Source organism: Carettochelys insculpta, chromosome 13 (assembly GCF_033958435.1).
Source record: "Carettochelys insculpta isolate YL-2023 chromosome 13, ASM3395843v1, whole genome shotgun sequence".
NCBI lineage: Eukaryota > Metazoa > Chordata > Testudines > Carettochelyidae > Carettochelys > Carettochelys insculpta.
Window position 1 is genome coordinate 27,156,537 of NC_134149.1, and position 13,544 is coordinate 27,170,080.

At 45.8% G+C, this 13,544-nt stretch overlaps 1 protein-coding gene across 3 annotated transcripts in view; it reads right to left on the reverse strand.

The window, feature by feature from the left end:
- Window positions 1-511: 511 nt before the first annotated feature.
- LOC142020082 (fibronectin type-III domain-containing protein 3A-like) overlaps window positions 512-13,544 on the reverse strand; it is a 91,190-nt gene continuing 78,157 nt past the window's right edge. For all 3 annotated transcript variants that reach the window (XM_075007683.1, XM_075007682.1, XM_075007681.1), the window contains 2 exons: window positions 10,842-10,963; window positions 512-3,051 (listed from right to left, as the gene is read on the reverse strand). In XM_075007683.1, coding sequence (XP_074863784.1) covers window positions 2,737-3,051; window positions 10,842-10,963 — 437 coding nt within the window. In that variant the 3' untranslated portion in view covers window positions 512-2,736. The remainder of the gene's footprint in view (window positions 3,052-10,841; window positions 10,964-13,544) is intronic.

The window sequence follows — 13,544 nt, forward strand, 5'->3', positions numbered from 1 at the left end:
CAGAGCCAGGGAACAGTTGATCTACCCAGATTCAGTGAGTTTCCTTTATGATTACCTGGAGTCCTGCTCTCTCCATTGCACAAGGTGGGTGGGAAGGGTAGGGGAGAGTGGGGAGGACGGCAAATGTTAGTACGGTCCCTAAACAGGGCAATGCATAGAGCCTACAGGAAAGCATCATAAACGGATTGGTAGTTGTCTGTGGAACTGGGGAAATCTGTGCTGTAGGGTTGGAGGACTACATTCCTTCCACAAACCCACAATCATCCTCCCACACAGAGACACCACCTTTGTAACACTACAAGTTTCATCTTGGCACTTCCTGAGGACCTCTCTCATTCATACATTTAAGACAGCCCACAAATACTATAGAACAACTCAATTCCATGCTGCTGTTTCCTTCATCCTGAACTACAAATAGACTGTTGACAGTATTGCCCCAGCAGAAGATTATCTTCTTATTCATAAATTAAACAAATATAATCAAATAAGAAAACTTTTGTATTTTTTATTGGTTGTATTAAATATATTATCTATTTGATAGTTACAATTTAGTAATACAATGCATGGCAGTTTTAACATACGTTTGAGTTCTCAAAATTACAATAAAGAAAAATGAAAATACCTAATATGTTAATTCCACTAGGATACATCAATCTGGAATGTATAACAGTCAATATAAAAATCTACATTACACTATGCTTTCCCGTATATTTCCTGGAAATAGGAACATTTTGTGGCAATTCAGAAGCATTTTATTTTAATTTTCTAGGAAGTCATGATTTTGGTTAATACTTATTCTGAAAGTCTACTTTATTATTTTAAAATATATCAGAAATACTATTGCCAAATAAATCACAATATGATTTGCTCTGTTTGTCTAAGAGTTAAAGAAAAAAATCCTTTGGCAAAAGAAATTTGCTGAAGGCAGTCTATTGTTTTCTAAAAGTAAAATATGAAAGGAAAAATAAAGGCATATTTGTAAACTTCAGCAAACTGAAGACACTAATATCTGTATAAAAAACTCTTTCCAAAACTGAAGAGAGACTTCCATGATATAAATGATTGAAGTTCTGCTACAAGTAGAACAATACATTCACACATATATTTTCCAGGACTTTTTAAATCAAAATAAATAGAGTACAAAATGAAGAGTACATTTTTGAAAAGGTTAATTTTAGATTGCACCATAAATCTACTTTTAAGAATATTAAATGATACTATGTCATAATTTAGGATTTCCACATTTGAAATGTAACAGTGCCTCAAACTGTAACTTATTAACAGTCATAGGAGAAACATCTTTAAAATATTTTATTCTTTCAAAGAATTAGCCTGTACCCTACCGTATTATCCCACATGCAAATACACTGCCCTGATGTACAGGAAGTGTAGCTGTAGCATTTACAAAGTATATTAAATCTGTAACATTCTGTGGCATCTTCTTTTAATGCCAAAATAATTAAGATGACCCATTCTGAGACAATGTTTAAATCTGTGGCTTCCAGCTGTCCAAACAGTTGAGGTAAAGAAAACAGCTGTCAAGACTTATCTTCACGTATCTGAAGAACATGTTTGACCAGGAACAGCCATTTGTAGTGCATATTATCCACCAAAATATTCCTCAAAACACAGACATGCAAGACAAGTTTTGGAAAAGTTTCATAGCAAACTGAAAATTCTCACTACCACCACCGCCACCACAACGGAATGCAAACTGCCACCACTGTGATAGTAATTTAAAACATTGTACAAATGTTACCTAAAAATATTTCATGTACAATTTGATAGTTCAGATAATGACAGCTCATCCAAAAGCAGTGTGAACTTTTTTATTTTTAGGTTAAGAATAGTACAAAAACATTTGCTCAGTTTGAGCCAATAGTGAAACATTTATCATAAATGCACTCTTTCTCCTTAAAGACAAAATCTGTGCCTTTTCTGAAAATGCTGAAAAGATTTATTCAGATGCACAGGAAATTACTGTTCTCTCAGGCACTGAGAATGAAAACGTGGATTGGGCCAACAGTTGTTTACCAACAGCTGAAGAATTTCACTCAGAAATGTAAAGTACAAAAGAGGACTAGTTTGCAATATTACATACAAATGCAATCACTCTGTATATACATTCCATCTCTCTAGCATTTTTAATTAAAATTCTAAAAATGCTGGCACCTCTAGTTTAACACTTGAATTAATTGTTGAACCCCATACATTAAAATAACTAAGTAGTATCATATTGTGTTTTCCTTCTACAGTATATTAAATGTGGTTTGCTTTAGCAATATTTTGCAGTACAGTACTGTTCTAAGCTCAAGCATTTTTGCTGTTGTATTTCATGTATACCAAACTGTAACACTACTTGATTAAAAGTTGCTGATCCACTACCACTTGCCTTCAAAAGACTTTTATATAAAGCCTTTTCTCTAACTGGCCAAATTTGGCCTAGCTTTGTATATCAACGAAGTGTTGGTATATGTGTTTTAAGGCAATTTTTGCTGCTTGATTAACAGCTAACCCTGATTTCAGAAGACCCAGAATTATGCTTTCTATGGCAGTTTTGTGTTAGTTATTTGGGAAGGCTCTGCCAACCCAGTCTTAACGTCAGTCAGAAGCAAAGATGGAAATGTGTATCTCTCTTATACCACCATTTCCAGCTAGGATTTTATTTATAATTAACCAACATAAATACCCAGAGTAAATTTCATATAAAACTCAATGAACTATGCTTTAAACAATCTACTTAATTACAAAGTACTGAATAACAACAGCAAACAAAACAGCAACAGTTGCAAATCCCAAAAGAAGAAGAAAAGCAAACAGCTCATCACTTAACGCCTTCTTAATCTTTGCAAAATCAGCTGTAGAACTAGTACACTGTGGAACCAACTCTTGTTTTTGAGATGAAAATACCGTACTGGGACTGTAAGGCCCATATAGTTCTTGTAATCCAGTAGAATCTTGATACTGCCGTCCAGCACAGACTCTGAATCGATATTCACAGTTTGTTTGAAAGTTTGTGAAACGGAATGAAGTCTCTGATCCCTTGTATACCTAAACAATAAAGATGGGAAAAAAACTGCTCATCTATTTCATTTTCCCCACTATCTACTAGTAGACAACAGGCAGTGCAGCCAGACCTGGCCTGCAATGGTCTGGGAAGCCCATCCCACCCATCCAATTTGAGGGCCCCAGAGATAAAAGGATCTCTGCTTTGATTTCTGAAGGATTTCCTAATGAATAGTCATTAACTTGTAAGAGACAACTAGGAGTGAGAACTTGTCAGTGATGCTCCCTTGCAGATGATAAATTATTTGCAGTCCCTGCAAGTCTGACCTCTGAAAATATTACAGCCATAGGTACTGCCAACAGTGTCCTGCGTCCATCCAAATTAGGAAGGAAGTACTTGCTCTAGAGTTTACTATTTAGGATAAGCAACAAATGAGGTGCTAGGGATAGGCAGAGGGATACAATATACAGTTATCCCCCTTCCATAAAAAAAATCAAATTTTCAACTATTCCTCAACTATGCCTTTACTATTTGGCTCATTTCATAGCACAAGTGGGTTCTGAGAGGAGATCTCAGCAGTGGCTTTACAAATCACTTCGGTCAGAGTGTGCCTACCTAAAGACGTAGAGTACAATGAAAAGAGAAGTTACTCACTGTGGTAACGGTGGTTCTTCAAGATGTGTCCCCATGGGTGCTCCACAATAGGTGTCGGGCTCGCCCGGCACCGCAGATTGGAAATCTTCCAGCAGTTTCTCCTGGATCGCGCATGCGCCGGTGCGTGCCGCTCCCCTGCGCGCCCCTGGCCACGTGCGCGATCCGGTCCCCGCCAGTTCCTTGACCAACCGCCTCGAATGCTCTTGAAAAACACTAGACAGAGATCCGAAGCAGGGAGGATGGGCGGGTGGTGGAGCACCCACGGGGACACATCTCGAAGAACCATCGTTACCACGGTGAGTAACTTCTCTTTCTTCTTCGAGTGTCCCTGTGGGTGCTCCACAATAGGTGACTACCCAGCAGTAACCCAAGAAAGGAGGTGGGTAATCGGTTTATGTGCAGCTTGCCCCCGAAAGGACTGCTGTTGACAGATGGGTATCCTCTTGGAATACCCGATTTAGGGCATAATGCTTGGCGAAGGTGTCGTAGGATGACCAGGTCGCCGCTCTACAGATGTCTTTTAATGCGATGCCCTTGAAGAAGGCTGTTGACGCCGCCACCGCCCTGGTGGAGTGAGCCCTAGGCGGGGCCAGCAAAGGGGTCTTTTGAAGCCTGTAGCACGTGTGCTTTGAAATTCTCTGTGAAGAGAGGCCTTCCCCTTTTGACCTGGGAGCGAGAGACACTAGGAGCCTGTCCGTTTTCTGGAAGGACTTAGTTCTGTCTATGTAGAAGGCCAACGCCCTCCTCACATCCAGGAGATGCAGGCGTGCCTCTTTGCTGGAGCTGTGAGGCTTCGGGTAAAACGAGGGTAAAACTATTGGTTCATTAAGATGGAACTCTGAAGAAACTCTTGGAACAAAGGCTGGGTGCAGCCTTAAGGTTACTGCCTCCTTTGAGAATACTGTGCAGGGCGGCGTTGCCATCACTGCTGCGAGCTAACTCACCCTGCCAGCTGATGTAATTGCAAGGAGGAAGGTTGTTTTTATCGTAAGGAGACGTAGGGGAACTGTGGCTAATAGTTCAAAAGGTGGACCCGTTAGCGTGCTGAGCACCAAGTCCAAGTTCCACGATGGTGGAAGCGGTTTCCGAGGGGGGTACAGGTTTACCAGCCCCTTCAAGAACCTGGTAACGATAGGATGGGCGAATACAGTGGCCCTTCCTCTGTATGCCGAAAGGCTGATATAGCGGCAAGGTAGACTTTTAGCGAGGATAAAGAAAGCCCGCCCCTCTTGAGGTCCAATAAGTATTCTAGTATTATTGGTATAGGAACGTCAAGGGGAGCTAACTGCTTGGCGGAACACTAGGCTGTGAATCGAGTCTATTTCTGCTTGTAAGTCTTCCTGGTGGAAGTCCTTCGGCTACATTCCAGGACTACTTGTACTCCCTCCGTACATGTGCTCTCTAAGGAGCTGAGTCATGGATTAGCCATGCTTGTAGGCGCAGACCCTGAGGGTGCGGGTGCACTATGGACCCCTGAGCCTGTGAGAGTGGGTCCGGCGCCACCGGTAAAGGGAGTGGTGGGCGGTCCGACGTGCACAAGCAAGGGAAACCATTGCTGCCGATCCCACGTTGGGACTATGAGTATCATGCCAGCTCTCTCCCTTCTGGCTTTCTGCAAGACCTTGTGGATAAGCGCTGTGAGGGGAGGAACACGTAAAGTAGGGGGCCCCTCCATGAAATCATGAATGCATCCCCCAGGGACCCCCGCCCCACTCCTGCCCTGGAGCAGTACTGGGGACACTTCTTGTTGTGCTGGGTGGCAAACAGATCGATCTGGGGAAACCCCCATGTATGAAAAATGGGCCGTAGCAGATCGGAGCGGATCTGCCATTTGTGCGTGAGTGTGAAGCACCTGCTCAGCTGATCTGCTTTCACATTGTGAGCTCCCAGCAAGTACGAGGCTTTCAACGTTACGTTGTTGGCGATGCACCAGTTCCACAGTCTGACTGCTTCCGCACATAGGGCACGGGATCGGGCTCCTCCTTGTCGATTGACGTAAAACATAGTGGAGGTATTGTCGGTATTGATCCCGACTACTTTGCCATGTAGGCAGTCTCAAAAATGTTTGCAGGCGTTGAACACTGCTCTGAGCTCCAGTATGTTTATGTGCAGTGTCTGTTCCGCAGGGGACCATAGCCCTTGCGTCACCTTGTCACCGATGTGCGCTCCCCATCCTATGTGGGAGGCGTCGGTAGTAAGAAAAATAGAAATTTGTGGTTGGTGAAAGGGCACCCCTACTAGCAGATTCTTGGGGTTTTCCCACCACACCAGGGATCTGCACACCTCTGTCGTGGGCGACACCGCCCTGTGGACAGTGTGGGATGCCGGTTTGTAAACGCTCGCCAGCCAATGCTGCAGGCTTTGCATGTGCAATCTAGTGTTCTGTACCACAAACGTCGCTGCCACCATGTGGCCCAGCAGCTGTAAGCACATTAAGACCGGCACCGTGGGGCTGTATGTGATGACTTGCACCAGCGAACTGATGGTGCGGAAGCGGGCGTCAGGTAGGTACACGCTTGCTGTAATAGAGTTTATGAGTGCCCCTATGAACTCTGTGTCTTGTGTGGGTTCGGTCTTTGACTTCGCGAGGTTGATGACTAGGCCCAGCAAAGAAAACGTGTCCGCTGTGACACGTATCATGCGTAGGACCTCTGCCTTTGAGGCCCCTTTCAGCAGGCAGTCATCCAGGTATGGGAAGATAAACACCCCCTGTCTGTGCAGGTAGGCTGACACCACTGCCAGGGTTTTGGTAAAGACTCTGGGGGCCAAGGAGAGGCCGAACGGAACAACCCTGTACTGGAAGTGTTCCTTGCCGACCATGAAGCGGAGGAAGCGCCTGTGTGCCGGGTGGATCGTTATATGAAAGTAAGCATCTTGTAAGTCGAGGCCTGCAAACCAATCTCCATCGTCCAGTGCCGTGAGCATGGAAGCAACTGTGATCATCCGAAAACGTTGCTTGTGTAAGTAGCGGTTGAGGCCCCGAAGATCTAGGATGGGCCTCCAGCCTCCTGTTTTCTTCTCTGTTAGGAAGTAGCGTGAATAAAAACCTTTCCCCTGGAATTGTTCCGGCACTCTTTCCACCACCCCTATGAACATAAGGTGGTCCACCACCTGCTTGAGCCTCGCCTCGTGGGCAGCGTCCCAGAGGTGAGGCCTGGAGGGAGGCTTCGTCGATGGGAGCGACTGGAAAGGGATCGCGTAACCCGTGGCTATGATCTCCAGCACCCATTTGTCTGTGGTGATCTTCTGCCATTGGGGGTGGAACGGTCTGAGGCGGTGATGCAACATGAGATGAGAGTGGCATTGAGCGATGATAGTGATAGTGCAGCCCCCACCATACCCGTCAAACTTGTTGCCTTTGGGTCTGTCCCGTGGGCGTATGGCTTTGTTGAGAACGTCGCCTGGGAGTTCTGTACTGTTGCTGCTGTTGATGGCGCCCTTGGTCATAGCCCCGTTGATACTGCACGTGCTGCGGTTGGTACGGGTAGCGTCTTTGCTGAAGATAATATTTTTTCTTCCTGTACGGAGGAGTATAAATACCCAAGGTTCTAAGTGTACCTCTCGAGTCCTTACTGGAGTGGAGGACCGAGTCGGTTGAGTCTGCAAACAGCTTTTGTGTGTCAAAGGGAAGTTCCACGATCTTCGCCTGTAGGTCCCTCGGGATACCCAATGTCTGGAGCCAGGATTCTCTACGCATGACCACTGCTGTAGCCGTTGAACGTGCCGCCATATCCGCCACATCCAGGGCAATCTGGACTCCCGTCCGTGATGCTGCGTAGCCCTCTTGCACTATTGCCTTTAACACCGGCTTCTTATCTTCCGGAAGTGAATCCATGAGAGGAGTAAGCCTGGAGTAATTATCAAAATTATGGCTCGCTAGGTGTGCCGCATAATTTGCCACTCTCAATAGCAGGGTAGAGGAGGAATATACTTTCCTGCCAAACAGCTCTAGCTTCTTAGCATCTTTGTCCGATCCCCCCGATTTGTACTGAGAAGCCTTTGACCTCTGCTGGGACGATTCGACCACTAACAAATTTGGTTGTGGGTGACTGAAGAGGAACTCCATGCCTTTTGCCGGGACAAAGTACTACTTATCCGCTCTCTTGTTCGTAGGTGGAACGGAGGCCGGAGTCTGCCATATGGTGGTGGCTGACTCCATAATGGCTTCGTCCAGCGGAACAGCAATTTTGGATGAAGCCAGGGGTCTCAAATTTTTCAGGAGTTTGTGATGTTTCTCCTGCACCTCTGCCGTTTGAATGCCTTGTGTGAAAGCCACCCTTTTAAACAGCTCCTGAAACTGTTTGAGGTCATCCGGGGGAGAGACATCCCCGGGGGCCATGGCCTCATCTGGGGAGGATGAGGAGGAACCACTAGGGTAAACCTCCCTCGAACCCTCAGGCTCCTGCGGTCAATGATACACTTGCTCGCTGGACGATTGTGAAGGAAAATCTCGGGGTTCTAAAATTAACTCCCCTTGAGATAACTGTGCTTCCGTCCCCGATCAGGAGTGTCCACGGGGGCATTGAACGGCCGGGGGGGACCTGCCCCTGGGTGTAGGCCTGGGGTGTCTGTGTCCAGCATGATAAGGACGACCATGGCAGCACGGGCAAGGGTCCGGGGATGGAGACCTAGACCACTCGTGGGGTGTGTACCCCCGACGTCTGGGAGAGCAAGACCTCCGTGACGACACAGATAGAGGTGAAACTGGTTTGTGGTAGTACTCCAGGGGATCCAATCCCAGAAAAGGAGAATGTGGCCCAAGCCATGGTGACATTGGCTGGAGGAATGGAGAAGGAGTTTCTGGATACGCCGGTGGAGACCCAGGCCTTCTGGGCGGCGTGTGTAGCACAGTGGGAGGGCTTGTTGCTAGTAGAAGCGCAGCCCTGTCCGGAGATGGGTTGCGGTGCTGGGCTTTTGATTTTGCCTTGCCCCTCCCCTGAGGGGCTGGCACCGCCCCCTCCTGTGCTGGGGATCTGGGCCCCGCTGTCAGCACCGCACTCGGCATGCTCAGCTGCAGTGCCGTGCACTTAACTTCCTCCGGTGCCTGTAGGCTCCGTGCCTGGCGGCCCTGCACCATTGGTGCCGCGGGGGCCGGTGCCCCCTGTGGCGGTGCCGCCGGGTCCGGCACTTGCCTCGCTGATGCTCTAGGCGCCGTGCGTGCCGGCTGCTGTGTAACCGGAGGCTCAGCCTCTGCCACGTGCGCTGCCGTGCTGCCGCTTGCCTGAGTATGTGGCTGGGGGCTGTGCGCTCCGCTTGTCCCGCTTGCTGAAAACGCCAGCAAGGATCGAGCTGGGGAGAGTTTCCTCCGTTTCTGCACTGAGGGGGTCAGAGAAGCTGCCTTCCTCTTATGCAACCCAGAGGGCCCTTCTGGGTGAGGCTTCTCCAGCAAGTCCGGCTGGAGGGCCTTGTCAAACAAGAGCATTTTAATACGCATTTCTCTGTCTTTCCTGGCCCTGGCTGTGAGCTTAGCACAGTGAGAACACTTCTGGGTAACATGTAATTCCCCCAGGCAGCGGATGCATTCACTATGCCCATCGGAGGCCGGCACAGCTTCACGGCAGGACTCACACTTTTTAAAACCTGAAGAGGCCATCGCGGTGAGTCCTTTACTGTTAATAGGGTACTTAGCACTTAATCCGTGCCTTTTTACCTGAATCGCGGTCACTGGCCTGCGGGGCAGCGGGCAACCTACTGGCCCTCACGTCCACCCTTCTTCTCCGCTCCTCTCTCTCTTTTTATTATATATTTTTCTTTTTTTTTTTTTTTTGATATTCTTTGTCCTCCTTTTTTTTTTTTTTTTTAAACCGAAAAAAACAACAATTTACACATAGAAACACTATCTAATCTGACTCTGGTCTTAGCCTGAGCGGATTCCGTCTGCAGCCAATGGCGGTTGAGAAGGAACTGGCGGGGACCGGATCACGCACATGGCCAGGGGTGTGCAGGGGAGCAGCGCGCACCAGCGCATGCGCGATCCAGGAGAAACTGCTGCAAGATTTCCGATCTGCGGCGCCGGGCGAGCCCGACAGCTATTGTGGAGCACCCACGGGGACACTCGAAGAAGAACAAAGTTTTCTGAAGAAAAATTGGACAGAGGAATAAGGAGTGAGAGCCCGGCTACAGATACTGTAATAAAGAAAGGGCCAGATTTGCAAAGAACCTGTTAAGGTTGGCATGTATGCTAAAGCATCTCATTGACCTCACCCCAAATAACAAGGCTCCTGTGTAAGGTTGACAGGAAGTTCATTACACGTGGAATGAAGCAGAATATTCCAGCTTTTTGAAAATTACCCTGTTCAAAACCTATATGAGGTTTTCAGTGATGTAAGGTATTCCACATTTGCAAGGCTATCACCAGTACCATCATAAAACTTTATGCATGACAGTGATACATAGAGACACACTCAAAATTGGAAAGATCCTTTTGTGAAAGATCCTTATGCTCCAGCTGTAATTGTTAAAAAAAAACTATTTAAAATTGTTTAATAGTTTGAGGCAGTTTCTTTAAAAATGAAAAAATCAATAGCAATCAGATTTTGCCAGGTTAAAAATCTAGGATGCATGGGGGAGGATGGCTCAAAGAGCCTAGGTTTAGTGGTGGCTGAAAAAGTGTACACAGGAGGGCAGGGCAAGTCTAAAATCCAGTTTGTCATCTCACAATTGGTACTTATCAACCACTACTTTCACAGCTGTGTAAAGAGAACCCATTCCCTCTCTCTGGGAAACGCCCCCATATCATGTTTGTCTAACTTCCTAGGTTAACACTATAATTAACAGGACAATTAAATATTAATACTTAAAGCAGAGGATTCACATTACGTTAAGTACTTCCAGTCCAAAGAAAGGTGAGCAACAGCAGTATGGTTTGCAACAATTTAAAATCTAACCAACCTAAGGCCAGGTCTACACTACTCCTTACATAGGAAAAACCAGTGTTATGTCAGCAGGAAAGCTTTTCCTGTGACAGAGCTACCACCACTCATTGACGAGATTTTTTTGTCAACAGGAGAGATGTCTCCTGTCAGCATACTGCAGCTACGCGAGTGATCTTAAAGCAGTGTAGCTGCATTTATACAGTTGTGACACTAAGCTTGCTAACACAGACATGGCTTTATGTTAAAGAGAAAAATATCCTTACAACTATTTTTTAAAGAATGGCAAATGAAATTGTAGAACTTACCTGATCAACCTCTCTTCCATTGACAAGTTGAAGAATGTAAACAATGGAATCTTTTTTCATTGACTGTAAAGGCTCCCATGTGATTTCACAGATGTTTTCTCCAACCTGATTTACTTTGGGTGCTGAAAAAAGGAATCCAAACATGTCAGATTTTTTAAAAAAAATATTTTTTCCACCGTTAACCTGAAACAACTGTAAATCCCTTTTTTTACATGGCTTTAGTGGACACCCTCTGACTACCACTAATGAAGAAGTCATTCTGAGTATCGCAGTTAACAGGCTCACTAGAACATGTATTCATTTTTGGGTTGTAAGTAACAGAGAGGGAGCCGTGCTAGTCTATATACTATCAAAACAAAAAGCAGTCAAGTAGCACTTTAAAGACTAGCAAAATAATTTAGTAGGTGAGCTTTTGTGGGACAGACCCACTTCTTCAGACCATAGTCAGACCAGAACAGACTCAATATTTAAGGCACAGAGAACCAAAAACAGTAAATCAGAAAAAAATGATCACGGTGAGCAAATCAGAGACTGGAGGGGGGAAGGTCAACAATTAGATTAAGCCAAGTATGCAGACGAGCCCCTATAGTGTCTCAGAAAATTCCCATCCCAGTTCAAACCATATGTTAATGTGCCAAATTTGAATATAAAAGACAGCTCGGCTGCTTCCCTTTGAATAGTGGTGCGAAATTTTTTTTTCAGTAACATGCATATTCTTAAGTCATTAACAAAATGCCTCATTCCATTAAAATGTTGACTAACTGGTTTGTGGATCTGGAATGTTTTGACGTCTGTTTTGTGCCCATTAACCCTTTGTCGAAGGGAGTTAGAAGTCTGTCCAATATACAAAGCATCTGTGCATTGTTGATGTTAGTAGAGGAGCACGAGAAAGTACCTGTGATTCTGTGAGTAACCTGGTTAGGTCCAGTGATGGTATTTCCAGAGTAGATGTGGACAAAGCTGGCAGCGGGCTTTGTTGCAAGGAAAGGTTCCAGGACTGGTATTCCTGGGGTATACACTGTGGCTGTTAGTAAGGATCCTCATAAGGTTGGGAGATTGTCAGTAGGAGAGAACAGGCATGTCACCCAGGGCCTTCTGGAGTGTGGCATCCTGATTAAGGATAGGTTGTAGGTCTTTAATAATTCATTGCAATGGTTTGAGTTGGGGGCTGTAGGTGATGACCAGTGGTGTTCTGTTCTTGGCCGTTTTGGGCCAAACTCGGAGTAGCTGGTCTCTGGGTATTCGTCTGGCCCTGTTGATTTGTTTTTTTACTTCTCCTGGTGGGTAATTCAGGTTTATGAATATTTGGTAAAGATCTTGTAGTTTTTGGTCTTTGCCAGTTGGATCAGAGCAAATGCTCGACCTTCCCCCCTGCACTCTCTGATTTGCTCACTTTGATCATTTTTTTCTGATTTGTCCTCCTTGCTTACTGGTTTTGGTTCTCTGTGTCTTAAATATTGAGTCTGTTCTGGTCTGGATATGGTCTGAAGAAGTGGGTCCGTCCCACGAAAGCTCACCTAATAAACTATTTTGCTAGTCTTTAAAGTGCTACTTGACTGCTTTTTGTTTTCATTTTTAGGTTGACATGGTCTCTATTTACTAAGATACAGCTACTTTTTAGGACAGCATAATAAGTTCTATATTCACTGTGTCAATTTTTCCACCCACACACAACTTACTTAAAAATGTGGTAGTAAGAAGATCTTTTTAGAAAATTGTTAGCCCCAAAACTGAGGCTGGGTCAGGATTATCTCACCAATGGAAGATTTTGCAGGCCAAACTGTGGTCTCAGACACCAGTGAAACTCTGTTATAAGACATAAGGGGAATACAAAGGTGCTGCTGAAATCATAATTTGGCCTGAAGGGGGGGAAAAAAAGATTACTCACCACCTCATAACTGTGGTTCTTTGAAATGTCTTGTTCACATCCCTTCCAATCAGGTGTGCATGTGCCATGTGCAGTCAGAAAGCTTTTCCCCTTAGCAGCACCTGTTGGGTCAGCTGGGGAGAACCTCTGGAGTGGCGCCTTCCTGATGCCCTGCACACCCCAGCTCCCTCAGTTTGTTTTAACCAACTACTCTGACAGAGGGGAAGGAGGTGAGTATTGGAATGGGAATGAACAACCCATCTCAAAGAACAATGGTTATGAGAAGGTGAGTAACCATTTTTCTTCAAGTGCTTGATCATGTCTATTCCAATCAGGTGACTCCCAAGCTCTTCTCTGAAGGTGGGACTGCAGTCACGGAATCAGTTACTGGATTGCTGCTGTGCCAAAAGCCACGTATTTCTGGCATCTTGGACAATAGCATGAGAGGTGAATGTATGCTCTGAGGACCCAATTGCTCTCTGCAAATCTCCTGTATTGGGACCTGAGCCAGGAATGCAATGGACAAGGCTTGCGCCCTTGTAGAATGTGCTGTTATAGCTGGGACTGTGACCAGCTAATTACACCTGTGGAGACAGTCAATAATCCAGGAAGACATGCGTTGGAAAGAGACAGAGTCCTTTCATCCAGTCTGCCACTGCCACAAACAGCTGGTTCGACATCCTGAATGGCTTAGTGTGCTTGATAATGCCAGACCCCGCTGAACAACCAGTGGCTGAAGCCTCTGCTCCCAAGTGCTGGTATGGAGTTTGGGACAGAAGGCGGGCAGAAAAATCTCTCAAGTAGCGTGAAACCGAGATACTACTTTGGAAAGAAAA